Raw genomic sequence first — 14,849 nt, forward strand, 5'->3', positions numbered from 1 at the left:
ATACTACGTGGCCTGTGTTATATACTACGTGGGCTGTGTTATATACTACTATACATATTCTAGAATACCCGATGAGTTAGAATCAGGCCACCATCTAGTAGATAGATAATAGATGATAGATAATAGATAGATATGAGAGATAGATGATAATAGATAGATGATAGGTAATAGATAGATGATAATAGATAGCTAATAGATGATAGATAGATGATAATAGATAGATAGGTGATACGTAGGGATAACCATAGCAGTGTGTGTCACAGCCAGGTGTCAGTGGAGAGAGTGCTGGTGCTGCCATGTGTTGGTGCTGATGACGGGTGTGTTTGGGTGGGTTGAGGAAGGATTACCCTGTGTTGTTATTTCTCATCATGTCTCCTCACGCATCTATTTTTGGTGAGCAGCACAGCACAGTCCTCTCCCAGGTCCGCTCTCACCTCCTCTTTCTCTCCCCGGTCCTCTCTCGCCTCCTCCTCCGCCTTCTCCCCGGTCCTCTCTCGCCTCCTCCTCCGCCCTCTCCCCGGTCCTCTCTCGCCTCCTCCTCCGCCCTCTCCCCGGTCCTCTCTCGCCTCCTCCTCCGCCCTCTCCCCGGTCCTCTCTCGCCTCCTCCTCCGCCTTCTCCCCGGTCCTCTCTCGCCTCCTCCTCCGCCCTCTCCCCGGTCCTCTCTCGCCTCCTCCTCCGCCCTCTCCCCGGTCCTCTCTCGCCTCCTCCTCCGCCCTCTCCCCGGTCCTCTCTCGCCTCCTCCTCCGCCCTCTCCCCGGTCCTCTCTCGCCTCCTCCTCCGCCTTCTCCCCGGTCCTCTCTCGCCTCCTCCTCCGCCCTCTCCCCGGTCCGCTCTCGCCTCCTCCTCCGCCCTCTCCCCGGTCCTCTCTCGCCTCCTCCTCCGCCCTCTCCCCGGTCCGCTCTCGCCTCCTCCTCCGCCTTCTCCCCGGTCCTCTCTCGCCTCCTCCTCCGCCCTCTCCCCGGTCCTCTCTCGCCTCCTCCTCCGCCCTCTCCCCGGTCCTCTCTCGCCTCCTCCTCCGCCCTCTCCCCGGTCCTCTCTCGCCTCCTCCTCCGCCCTCTCCCCGGTCCTCTCTCGCCTCCTCCTCCGCCTTCTCCCCGGTCCTCTCTCGCCTCCTCCTCCGCCTTCTCCCCGGTCCTCTCTCGCCTCCTCCTCCGCCCTCTCCCCGGTCCGCTCTCTCCTCCTCCTCCGCCCTCTCCCCGGTCCTCTCTCGCCTCCTCCTCCGCCCTCTCCCCGGTCCGCTCTCGCCTCCTCCTCCGCCTTCTCCCCGGTCCTCTCTCGCCTCCTCCTCCGCCCTCTCCCCGGTCCTCTCTCGCCTCCTCCTCCGCCCTCTCCCCGGTCCTCTCTCGCCTCCTCCTCCGCCCTCTCCCCGGTCCTCTCTCGCCTCCTCCTCCGCCCTCTCCCCGGTCCTCTCTCGCCTCCTCCTCCGCCTTCTCCCCGGTCCTCTCTCGCCTCCTCCTCCGCCTTCTCCCCGGTCCTCTCTCGCCTCCTCCTCCGCCCTCTCCCCGGTCCGCTCTCTCCTCCTCCTCCGCCCTCTCCCCGGTCCTCTCTCGCCTCCTCCTCCGCCCTCTCCCCGGTCCGCTCTCGCCTCCTCCCCCGGCTCTCTGCCTCTCCCTTCTCCCCTTATTTAGAAAGCGCTTCCGGCTGCGCTGGGCACTTTGACGTCATCCCCCACACGGGAGTGACGTCAATGCGGAGGGGAGAACGGGATGACGTTGCTTATTTAAATATCTCCAGAGCAGTGGGATGGAGAGAAGGTCTGAGCAGACTGACGGCACCGGCCCGGCCAGCATCCCAGCCTCAGAGCCCCGGTAACCGGCATCATCAGGCGGTCAGTGCTGCCATTCTCGGTGTATCCGCTGCGTACTGCACGGTGTCCGTCTCTCCGCACACGGGCGCTCCGTCCATAGTGATCGGTGCCGCATCCTTGTGCCCGGACAGGACCGGTGCTTGTGCCGCACCGTGCGGTGACAGCTGGGGGCGCCGCTCCTCTCTGTGCATTACATAACATGCGGCCGCTGGCGGAGCCGCACATGGGCATAGTGCACACGGTAAGATGCCCGCGTTCTGCCATCGGGCACGTTGTGTCGGCGCTGTCTGCCGTGTGCTGGTAACCCTTCCTAGCCCGGCTGGCATGGAATTAAACGCAAGGGCACAGGAAGGTGGGAGTCGGGCTGAGTGCCAGTGTAGAGCGCCCGTGCCCGGAGCAGGGTGCAGGCCCGAGCTGCTGCTGAGGGCGGCGCTGTCCTTGCGGTCCGGGGTTATTGTGTGCTGTCTCCTCCCCGCGTCCCCGTTACCCTCCTGTCACTGTGTTACAGAGACATGCTCGGTGCCAGCAGCTGAAGGATGGCCGCGTGCTGTGCCCCGCTCCTGGCCGCACACCGGCTGCTGCCCGCGACCGCCCGCCGCCGCTGTCCGCGGTGCTGAAGGCGAGTGCCGCTCCGGAGGGTGAACGCTGCAGCCCCTGCAATGTCACAGCCCGCCGCCCCCGAGCCTCCAGCGCGGCTGCTCGGCTACTAGGCTCCAGCACCCGGCCACAGGTACAGACCGGCAACTGCCCCGAATAGCCTCAACCCCGGGGGACATGCCAGGGTGGGCTACCTGCATCGGGGGACATGCCAGGGTGGGCTACCTGCACCGGGGGACATGCCAGGGTGGGCTACCTGCATCGGGGGACATGCCAGGGTGGGCTACCTGCACCGGGGGACATGCCAGGGTGGGCTACCTGCATCGGGGGACATGCCAGGGTGGGCTACCTGCACCTGGCGGCCACTGGGTCCTAAGCCCGGCGCCCCCCCCATCACTAGTCACTGAGAACCGCACAAATCAGCGTTATATAAGGAGTAATAACAACAATGCTGCAGTGTGCGGGGCCTGTGAGGAGCGGGGGCTACAGATCTACCTATTATCTATCTATCTATCATCTATCTATCTATTATCTATCTATTATCTATCTATCTATTATCTATCTATCTATCATCTATCTATCTATTATCTATCTATCTATCATCTATCTATCTATTATCTATCTATCATCTATCTATTATCTATCTATTATCTATCTATCTATTATCTATCTATTATCTATCTATCTATCATCTATCTATCTATTATCTATCTATCATCTATCTATCTATTATCTATCTATCTATTATCTATCTATCATCTATCTATCTATCTATTATCTATCTATCTATTATCTATCTATCTATTATCTATCTATTATCTATCTATCTATTATCTATCTATCTATTATCTATCTATCTATCATCTATCTATCTATTATCTATCTATTATCTATCTATCTATTATCTATCTATCTATCATCTATCTATCTATTATCTATCTATCATCTATCTATCTATCATCTATCTATCTATCTATTATCTATCTATCTATTATCTATCTATCTATTATCTATCTATCTATTATCTATCTATCTATTATCTATCTATCTATCATCTATCTATCTATTATCTATCTATCATCTATCTATCTATCTATCTATTATCTATCTATCTATTATCTATCTATTATCTATCTATCTATTATCTATCTATCTATTATCTATCTATTATCTATCTATCTATCTATTATCTATCTATTATCTATCTATCTATCTATTATCATCTATCTGTCATCTATCTATCATCTATCATCTATCTATCATCTATTATCTATCAATCTATCTATCTATCTATGCGTCCATCCACCCACCCATCCATCCATCCACCCATCTATCCATCCACCTATCCATCCACCCACCCATCTATCCATCCACCTATCTATCCACCCATCTATCCACCTATCCATCCACCTATCCATCCACCCACCTATCCATCCACCCATCTATCCACCTATCCATCCACCTATCCATCCACTCATCTATCCATCCACCCACCCATCCACCTATCCATTCATCCATCCATCCATCCATCCATCCACCCACCTATCCATCCACCCATCCATCCACCCATCCACGCACCCATCCATCATCTGCCTTGCCTCCTGATACTTTTCCCTTGTGTCCTGTAGCACTGGATCCATCCTGCAGAGGATTCCCCAGAGGAAGCCGAGGCTTGGTTCTAGCCCAGGAAGGAGACTTGGGAGGTCTGCAGTTATTGGTCGCACTGGTGCACACTGTATATATGTCTGTGTGTGTGGGAAGAGGAGCGTGGGAAGCGGATCTTTGTCAAGAAGGACATGATTGGAATAAGCATTGGGCTGGCTTCCTAGTGTTGCCTGAAACTACAAGACTGTGGGAGAAGAAGGCACATGAATGCGCGCCTTTTTTGTTGGATATACTTTTTTTAATATACAATTGTCATTTTTTACTACAGTAAATTATATAAGGAAAAAAAAAAACTTATCGCTCTTTTCATTTGTTTTCTCCATCGGTTTTGGAATTATCTTTGGATTTAAAAGCCAGACACTTGATGTATCTGTGTTACCGGCTGAGTGACACAAGTTAGGAGAGGTGACCGTATACTCTGATACAAGAAAGGCGGAGGAGAACTAATGGTGCAAGAAGAAACCTTCTAAAACTTCTTTACATCACTTCAGTGCAAAATCTAATCTGGGCAAAATGGGGTAAGTGTGAATTAACCATTTCCATCAATCGCATGAGTTTAATGATGATGATGACCTTGACATTGAGTGAGTCTAGACATCTATGTGGGTCTCAGGAAAGACTTCAGTTGTAAGATCTATCAGAGAGATCTGTCCTTTATGTGTAATGTGTACAGGTCTATGCAACCTAAATGCTCCATAAGTCAGCACATAGGATCTCTAAGTGACACTAAGGCATAGATGATGGTAGTAAACGAATATAACCTGGATTTACTGTCTGCCACAAATACATATAGCACTTAAGGATGATTGATGTGTCCGTCTATTCTAATAAAGGAGCGTGCCTTATTAAAGCAGCAGGACACTATTAAGGTTCCTGGATTCCGAGCTGAGCGCTTTGTACGTTCGCCGGAATAACTCGTCCACGTCTTTAGTTAATGATCCCTCAAGCTGCAATGTTATTTAATGCTTTGCTCATATTTAGCAACAGGGTAAAACCCCTGAAATTGGTATAATGTTTGATAATGGCTGGGGTGATCTGCGTCAGATGTCCGCCTTGTGCAGAGATGAAATACACACATGTTCTATGGGGGATAACTCCTAGCTCCTCTAGGATGAATGACTTGTAGGTAAAGGGTTAAATACGAGATTGGAAAGACGGTTAAGAACTTGTAGTTTCGAGTGAGAGATTGATGTAGGACAAGTAAAGGTGCACGAAACCCAACATAGAAACCATATGAAGTGCAGCAGAGCAATGAGATCAGTATCGTGCCTGTCTCAAAACTCGAGATACTAGAAATGAGCAACTTTTGGACACTTTTTTTGGACTGTGTGACCGTCTATTGCACTAGTTTTCTATGTATCACTCTTCTTGGGATGATGCTAAGATACAGTTCAGGAACTGACAGGCAGAGTAAGGAGTTGCCTAAGTCTCCTTGAGCACGGTGGCTCAGTGCTTAGCACCGTAGCTTTGCTTTGCTGGGATCCTGGGTTCAAATCCCACCAAGGACAACATCTGCAAGGAGTTTGTATGGGTTTTCCCCACACTCTAAAAACATACTGATAGGGAATCTACATTGTAAGCCCCAATGGGGACAGTGATGATAATAATGTATGTAACGTGCTGTAGAATATGATGGTGCTATATAAGCAAAGCATAATAAATAAAAGCAATGCATGTAAGGGGGCATTCATTTCAATTTCCTAATGAAAGTCAATGAATGCTATCTGAGATGTTGATGATGCCGTAGATGTCGAGGTGTGGTTTTCCCATAGGATACGGCAAACTTGCTGATCTTTGAGGATCTGACCTCTGCTACCAACAGCGATCTTGAGAATTGGACTACCGAACCCAGAAATAGTGAGCGCCTTATTTGATTTTCCACTGCAGTCCCATAGACAATGAATGGAGCAGAGGCTGAGCGTGTACATCTCCTCTCCATTCAATACAGAGATCTGCAGTCCTGTTTCTCAGGGTTCCGGAGAGCTGTTCTAAGGATTGTTGGGGGGTCAGATTCACAGCGATCAGCAAGTTGTCTCCTATTATATGGAAATATGCGAGTATGGGAAGACCCCTATAAATGGGTGACAGACACTCACTATAACTATTACCAACTCGGGCTGCCTTGTAAAGGAGAGAGATGATGCAGGGGGAGGATCAGCAGAAGATGGTGGACCTTACTATAGATACATGATAGGGGGACAGTGGGTCTTACATTTAGATCACTACATTTATGGAAGGATGACGGTGGAGAGAAATGAGGAGTACACATAAGGCTAGCTGCAAAAATGAGGGGTGCCTTGTCTTGTGTACTTGCCCATCCGATATGATGCATTTGTAATGCTGCAATCGCCATTTGTTTGCCTTTAAGGTTATTTTCCCATGAACAAAAGTGAATTTTAATCAATAGATCTTGGAATAATGATAATTTCCACAATTGGATGCGTTTAAATAAAATGCTCCTGTGCTGAGATAATCTTATAAATGTGTAGCTGCTGTGTACTGTGTAATGGCTGTGTCTGACCGTACAGGGACAGGGCCTGATCGTACCACAGCTTCTGGCTGGGAGGAAGCAAAAGAGTATACAGACATTACAACACGGGATCACAAATGATTTTTCTTTGAGGTAAAACATTGTTTAAAAACAAATGGTGAGGTTTTACCTCGGAAAAAAAATTAGCTGTGACCCTGTAATATCCTGTCTGTATACTCTTTTGTGTCCTCCCTTCCCTTTAAATAGAGATGGAATGCCTTTATGTTCCCCTTTAAAGGGTATATCTGGGACTTTGTGAAAAACAAAAAATGCGTCTAAGCACCAACAGTCAGATAGTTGGTACCCACCGGCCTGTTGTGCCTGGCGCCATTCATTGTTGGCACAGAGCAGTCACAGACCGGCTGCTGCCGGGGATTCAGCTGCCTCTGCTGACGTCATATCAACAGAGCGGAGGCTTCTTTTCAAACCTCACTTAGGATAGGGAAGTTTGCACCTATGGAAGAGCCCCAGAGGGGACTTCTCGCAATTTACTTGGATTTACTATATAAACTTCCCTATCCCTAAGGCCGGTTTCACACGTCAGTGGCTCCGGTACGTGAGGTAACAGTTTCCTCACGTACCGGAGACACTGACTCACGTAGACACATTAAAGTCAATGTGTCTCTGCACATGTCAGCGTGTTTTCACGGACCGTGTGTCCGTTTGCAAAACACGGAGACATGTCAGTGTTCGTGGGAGCGCACGGATCACACTGACCCTTTAAAGTCAATGGGTCCGTGTAAAACAGGTACCGCACACGGATGTTGTCCGTGTGCAGTCCGTGTCCTGTGCAGGAGACATCGCTACTGTAAGCGCTGTCCCCCCCCACGTGTGGTGCTGAAGCCCCATTCATTTCTTTTCTCCAGTAGTGTTCGCTGGAAAGAAGGAATGAATAATCTTTTTTTTTTATTTATTTTTATTTTTAAAATAAAGTTGCCGGTAATCTGCCCCCTCCCAGCCCCTGTGCGCCCCCCCGCTGGCATTAAAATACTTACCCCGCTCCCTCGGCGCTTACATCCTTTCAGCGTCGCTGCTTGTCCTGTATGAGCGGTCACGTGGTGCCGCACATTACAGTGATGAATATGCGGCTCCACCTCCCATAGGGGTTCAGCTGCATATTCATTACGGTAATAAGTGGCACCACGTGACCGCTCATACAGGAAGAGCTGCGACGCTGAGAGAATGCAAGCGCCGTGGGAGCTGGGTAAGTATTTTAATGCCAGCGGGGGGGCGCACAGGGGGTGGGAGGGGGCAGATTACCGGCAACTTTATTTTAAAAATAAAAAAAAAAGATTATTCATTCCTTTTTTCCAGCGATTGCTGCTGGGAAGAAGGGATGAATACCGGCTTCAGCACCGCACGCAGGGGACAGCGCTTAACTCTAGCGCTGTCTCCTGCATGGTCCGTGTGGTCCTCACTCGGCACATAGCTGCCGCACGTGTGCCACACTGATATTCAACGTAAGCACACGGACACACGGACACGGATAATTCCGGTACCGATTTTTCTGGTACCGGAATTATCTGGACGTGTGAGACTGGCCTAAGTGAGGTTTGACAAAGACCCGGTTAGGGTCGAAACATAACCTTGTTTTCACTTATTTTTGTTTTTCTGTGGTGATTTTTCCTGTACATGTAATAAACACAGATACTTTCTTCAACTTCACAAAATGTATTGAGTGCGGCTGTTTCCTCTCTGGGCATATGTCTTTTTAGGACGTATAGATGTCAGAGTGTCAGGTCTCCCTCTCAGTGCCCGCTCATATGTGCTAACATGGAGGGACACTCTGAGGTGAAGCCCGCTTCTACGTGCCTTAGGGGCCTTTTTGTACAAGGACATAATTTTTAGATCAAGTTAACGTTCCCAATCCAGTGTGGACATGTGCGGCGAGTTATCGATCAGTGACGGCGCGTTCATCTGTCGCTGATCACATGTTTAATGCTGAACTCAAAATTGCGCTTTGCCGGTAGCACGTCCGTCGGTGTACTCAGGTGTCAGCCCACCATTTGCAGTGGAAAGAACATGAGAGAAGGAAAGACAAGTGATCATAGAAATGATCAGATTGATAGTCTATGATGTAAATGCAATTTTCAGGAAAGTCAATGATTTACTTTTATCGACCATCGAGACTCTTCTGAATTCTTTTTCTATATAAAAAGAGCATTGGATGGAGGAGAAATATGTATGTGTGTGCCTGTGGCTTCCTCCACCAGTGACAGCTGATCGCTGGGGATTACAGAATCCCGACCCATGGTGATCAGATGGTTTCTTATTAAAAAAGGAACCAGTCTACTCCAGCAAAGACGCTCCCATCCAGTACGGTACTGACAGGCTCCAATAGTAATGTGCGAGCTGCTGAGCAACGCATTGCTTCCTGATGTCGGCCCCATATTGTCTGACAGTTACCTGATGTCAGTCCTGGGTAGGGAGCCATCTGGTCCGGTCTGAGATGATAAATAACAGCACATGCACAGAATATGCTGTGCAGCTCCCAGACACAGTCATGGTGTTGTACCCGGGTGAGGTTCTAGCAGACGAGCCTTCTGCGATGTCGGCTTCAGCTCTTGATCCAATAACCCAAAGTAACATAAGTATGTTTAGTGCAAAAAGCTAATGTGGCTTCATAACCAGGAGTGTGGAGTTCAGCTGGGAAGAAGGCGCAGCATTTTCTATGTCTCATTCCCTGTCTGAGAAGCATTTATTAGTCTGTTTTACCCTTATTATTTTACAATAATAAAAAAAGAGATGTTTTTTATATGTTTTTATTTTTTATATTTTGCCTAAGCTGCTATAAATGGAATTAAGCGATATACTTTACAGCAGACGCATGGGCCATAGGAAACAATAATCTGTAGATGCTACTTCTATGGGACCTGTGCAGAGAGGGGGAGGAGGCGAGCTGGGACGTCACTTATTATTAATGGTGGATCCTGTGTAGATATCCTACCTATGTTGGTAATTAGGTGACTTCTGAACAGAGATCTCTACAAACCAAGAAGTGTCAGCCTAGAATTAGGTTTAGTGCACAGGCTGAAAATTGGGTCAGAATTTAACTTTTTTGTTATAGACATAGAGCCTGATTCTTCATTGTATTTCCGCCATTCTTTTTGCATACACTTTGATTTGATCAGATTTTTTGAAGTTCTCTTTTGTTGCTTCTTACCATAATTTTCTGATTTCTGCATCATTGTGTCTTTCCCAAATGTTGTAAACTGATTCATCAACTGCAACAGTTTGAAAAAGTTGTCAAATCTGACACAACTCCATTCCGATTCCTCCTGGAGTGATTTACTTTCTGTAAAAGTTGCTTTTTTTTTGCTGTTTTTTTTTTTTTTACAAAACGTTATTAAAGTCCTAAAACAGTTATAAGACAGAATATAATTTGAAAAAAATGAATCGCGTGTGCCATTTTGCTGACTTTGGCACAATGATACATTAGTGAAAGTAAGAAAAAAGTCAAAAAAGAAAAAACTGCAAACGATGATTCGGGTCCACATTGGAAAATAATAAAAAATTGTTTAATATTGGTTGATTTAAGATGTAGGTCATTAACGTACAGAACATTTTCCTTATTGCTGCCATAAATGCTTCGATAGATTGGCCAGTCGGACAGACAACGAATAATTGGCACAAAATGAGTCCATTTCTAGAGGCCTTGATTCATCTTTATATTTGCGTTTTTATTTCTGGAGTAAAAATGGTTCTAATAAAAGACTTTTTTTTTTGCACCTTACATATATTAATATTTACTTTACACTTTTTTTTAATATAACTCTTCCTGGTTTCAGCTATTTTTTGTTCTTTTCCAGCACTATGGGCGTGGGTGTAGTTCTCCAGATTTCTTAGCCTTACGCCATGTTCACATAGAATATTAGCATCCATCCAGTGGCTTCGTTAGGGCTTACGTCCGAAGCCCTATGTAATGGGATTCATATGCAGTGCTGGGGCCATTGACTAAAAGTCACAGTGAGCTCTGTTGGAGATCAATTTTGGTCGTATGTGCCTATTGGAGGTTGGCACCAAGATGTACAAGGAAATCAGCAACTTACTGACTGTCTCCCTAGTCCTGTTAGGTTATTTAAAAGAATGTAAAGAATCTTCCTAAAGTAGGATCTCCAGAAAAACTGAGTTCAAGGGGGCTTCCAGTAAAAGAGACCACTACAAATGAATTATTAGATATTTCTGATTTAATAGAAAATGGGCAAGTGGCCAACCAGTGAGCTCCAAAAAGCGATCCATAATGCATATTTATTAGGTGGGCAGGCAATTGACTTCAATGTGCAATTCTTCCTATTGGCGTTGAACACTTCATGTTAACTTCCCCCAGAGGATACGCCTAAGCCATGGGTGTGCCTGCAGCAAGATACTCCGCCATCAGGTTATCGCCAGAGGACTTCTCGAACAATTACAAATAGCACTACCCTTCTAACAGCATAGCGGAGGTCATAATTTACAGAGGACAAATCACCAGAGCAAATGTTGTGCAGACATATTAACTGCAACCACTGCTAGCAGATTTTCACTCTGATCCCTGCAGAATTATGAATGCAGCACTGGACACTCAAGCATAGATCAAAAGCTATAGATACAGATGACTTGTCACCATATCAAAAGTGACCAGCACTTATTTTATTCCCCCTGCTCCAGAGTACTCCATTTTTTTTCTAAAATCTTTCATAGATCTCCAGAGATATGTTATTTCTTCAATCACTGCTAATTTTGTGTTCACAGTATCCTCTGGGGCATATCCATAGGCAGCTCTTCATTATTACCCTGTGCGCCACATCTGCAGGGTAAAAAAATGTACACTACAACAAAATGGCGGGGGGGCTCGCGCAGTAGCATCTCTATGTTCGGAGATCGATGCTGTTGCGCAAGCGCCTCAGCCGGCTCTTTGCTGCTGCAGTCCAAAAAAAAAAAACTTTACACTACAACAAAATGGCGCCAGAGGTGGCGCATTGACAGTTGCATCTGTCTCGTACAGAGAGATGCTACTGCGCAAGCGCCTGCACCATTTTGCTGTAGTGTACATTTTTTGGGCTGCAGCAACAAGGAGCCGGCGGCAGTGCTTGCGCACTAGCATCTATCGGAACGTGATAGATGCTAATGTGCAGGTGCACCCGACAGCGCCATATTGATGGTGATTTTTTTTCCTTTGAAACACAGGAAGATAATAGGCACTAACCGATAAGAGAAAGTTTGTGATATGTGTAAATATTGGCTGACCAAGGTGTGAAATTGAACAATATCTGATCATCTCAAGGGCCGACCCTTTACTTGTGAAAGTAAACAGTGTCCTACAAATTCAATGCAATGCCAATGTCTTAGGCTGCCGTCACACTACCAGTATTTTGTCAGTATTTTACATCAGTATTCCTGAGCCAAAACCAGGAGTGGAACAATTAGAGGGAAAGTATAATAGAAATATATGCACCACTTCTGCATTTATCACCCACTCCTGGCTTTGGCTTACAAATACTGATGTAAAATACTGACCAAATACTGATAGTGTGACGGCAGCCTTAGGTAGACTTTTCCCCACCAGTTCTACTCCCTCCGCTGTTACATTTGAAATTGTGAATTTTTTATGAATTAATGTGAACTTTTTTTGTTCAGAATAGTCACTATTTTTCAAACATAAAAATATTTTTCCTCTAAATAATTTGATCAAATTGCCCTTTTTTCCAAAACGGTTTTATGGTGTCACATATGTCTTGCATTGGTGACCAAACTCCTTGCATTGTTCATGCTTCTGTGGTGGAAACAAAGCTGAACGCAGTGCAAAACTATACTAATCTCCAACAATTTTTATTAAAGTGTTCCAATATAAGTTTCTGAAAAATCCTCGCAGTTTAGCACTAATTGCCCCCAATGATGACATTGGAACGACGTTGCCGTTGGAACTGTCCCCTTGTAGTTCCTAAGGTTTAGGTCGATCATGTGCGGTGTAGGAAGCCTGTCTTCTATTGCTGTGCGCTCCCTCATTCTCACCGCAGAGCGCTCCTTCAGTCATTCATGGAATCGCACTACTGTGCTCTAATGAATCGGTGATGCCTGGCAGAGGACACAGTGCAGACCATGCAGAGCTTCTCCTGTAATGCTGAACACACACTTGGCTCAGAACGCAGCTCAGCAGTACTTGACAAGTTGTGATGGTAATATAAATCTACTTTATATGTTTATATACTGTAAGCCCAACAATCTATCTAGCACTATATCTAATACTAAAGGCATAATGCTATAATAATTCTTTATAACTATTCAAACATATAAATTAAGAAAAAAACATTAAATATATGAATGATTTTAAATAGCAGTTCTGCCAAAGAAACTATATTTATAAAATTGAGGTACTTAGCACACAAATATTTGTGTGTGCCCACTAAACATATTTAATGAATGTGCGACGCACCAGTTATTGATCTTGAGTGCAGCAAATACAGTTGAAGAGGGGTGGCACTGCAGCACTGAGGAGAAGACGGGTGCTGCTGGAAAATGTAATTTTAACAGAGAATAAGTGGTCCATCCATTCTGCAATGTAAAACTGGATGCACAGAGGGGTGGAAAGAGATGAAAAAAAGACACAAACGTACAAGTAAGAAAACTGATGTTGGGTTTAGTCTGTATTTTTAGTATACTTATGCTGATCGTGTTTGGGCACAAATAATGCGAAACATTTAAATATTGTTAAATGTTTCCGCTGTTGGCACACAAGTCTACAATTCACTTGCCCCATGATTCAGTGATGCTGTGTTATATAGCAGAAATCTAAGCGTCGATCTCAGGACACAGTGGTAATTGAATGCAATAAACCTAAGCAACCACATATTAGCTGTCCCTTTTTTATGTTAAACTTTTGCAATGTTCTCTGCCAAAGCCTTTCCTACTGATGCGAAGAATGAAAAGTCACAGCTTTAGGCCATAGTGTGCCACAGTGGGGCTATACTTTTAGATTTTTGTTATTTTCTTTTTCCTTGAGGTTGCAACTGAGATTGTGCAGCATTGTGAATGGCACATTTGGAAGACGGTTCTGAAAAACAAAGCTGGCCATTGTCGTGCCACATGCCTGAATTATAAATCGAGAAAAGAAATGTTATGTTCAGTGGGGCACCTTTACATCTGCTGCACATACCTGTATACCTCCTGCTATCAAAGTGGCGTCCTGGTGCTTAAATCTCTTACTGTTTGTCTTGTAGGAGATGATTATGTCTGAATGAGTATACAGATTAGCATACGTACTTAAACTTATTCACAGCTCCGGAAAATGTCTATATATGAATGAACTGGCATCACTCCTCGTGCACTTCCTTTTATACTTTGCTTTTATGGTTGCTGCTATTATTATGCAGCTTTTTAGAACAAGGTTGCTTATAATTTTTTTTTAGTCTCATTGATTATCAATTTCTCATATTTATTTCTCATATTTATTTCATACAAAAAAAATCTTCAGTTAAGGCTAGGTTCACACTACGTTAGTGCAGTCCGTTCAACATATCCGTTAAACGGACTGCACTAACGCAAGTGCCAGCACTTGCACAGCGCTAGCGCAGATGGAGCTTCTGCTAGCTCCATCTGCGCTAGCGGCGAGCTAGCAGTGACGGACCCGGAAACGCTGCAGGCGGCGTCTCGGGTCCGGCACTCAATGACGGCACATCGCTAGCGCACGCCCATTGTGGGCGTGTGCTCGCCATTGCTTGTAATGGCGGCGTTAACGGACTACGTTACACCGTGTTATGCCGCGGTGTAACGTAGTCCGTTAAACGGGTTCACACAACGCAGTGTGAACCCAGCCATTGAAAATTCTGGCGTAAAGAAAAATTTCAGCCAATGTTAGCTGGTCACATTATGCCATAATCATTTTAGTCTTTATTTTTTTCCTATGGCGAATTTCAATATCAAACACAAAGGTTGTTCAATGCTGAAAAGAGAATGGACATTGTTGCTGCGGTTTTGTGCTGGTGGGGCAGCGCGGTCTGGAGTCATGGGGACTCAGTCTTGCAGCAAGGGAGCTGTGGGGCACCCACCCGGCCGTCTGCCCTGCCGATGCATTGTCGCTGCGGCGGTGTTTGGCTCATGGCTCCACTCTGTTAGGGCGATAAGGACCCACTAAGAGGTTTGCCATTACATGGTAGTGGGCTTCATACAGTCTGATCATGAATGTTAAGCTAAGAACCTCATGTTCAGTTATATACAGTTGAGCTCAAAAGTTTACATATCCCAGCAGAATTTTTGCTTTCTTGGCCTTTTTT

General features: G+C 45.9%; 1 protein-coding gene across 3 annotated transcripts in view; it reads left to right on the forward strand.

The window, feature by feature from the left end:
* The first annotated feature begins 1,712 nt into the window (after positions 1–1,712).
* The window catches only part of HOMER1 (homer scaffold protein 1), a 150,164-nt gene continuing 137,027 nt past the window's right edge, over positions 1,713–14,849 (forward strand). The window contains exons 1-2 of one of the 3 annotated variants that reach the window (XM_069749838.1): positions 1,713–1,829; positions 4,034–4,588. In XM_069749838.1, the coding sequence (XP_069605939.1) occupies positions 4,584–4,588 (5 nt within the window). In that variant the 5' untranslated portion in view covers positions 1,713–1,829; positions 4,034–4,583. Of the gene's footprint in view, positions 2,050–4,033; positions 4,589–14,849 lie in introns of all 3 variants that reach the window. The other 2 variants (XM_069749847.1, XM_069749830.1) reach the window with 2 other exon arrangements.

This window comes from Ranitomeya imitator, chromosome 1 (genome assembly GCF_032444005.1).
Source record: "Ranitomeya imitator isolate aRanImi1 chromosome 1, aRanImi1.pri, whole genome shotgun sequence".
In the NCBI taxonomy this organism is placed as follows: Eukaryota; Metazoa; Chordata; class Amphibia; order Anura; family Dendrobatidae; genus Ranitomeya; species Ranitomeya imitator.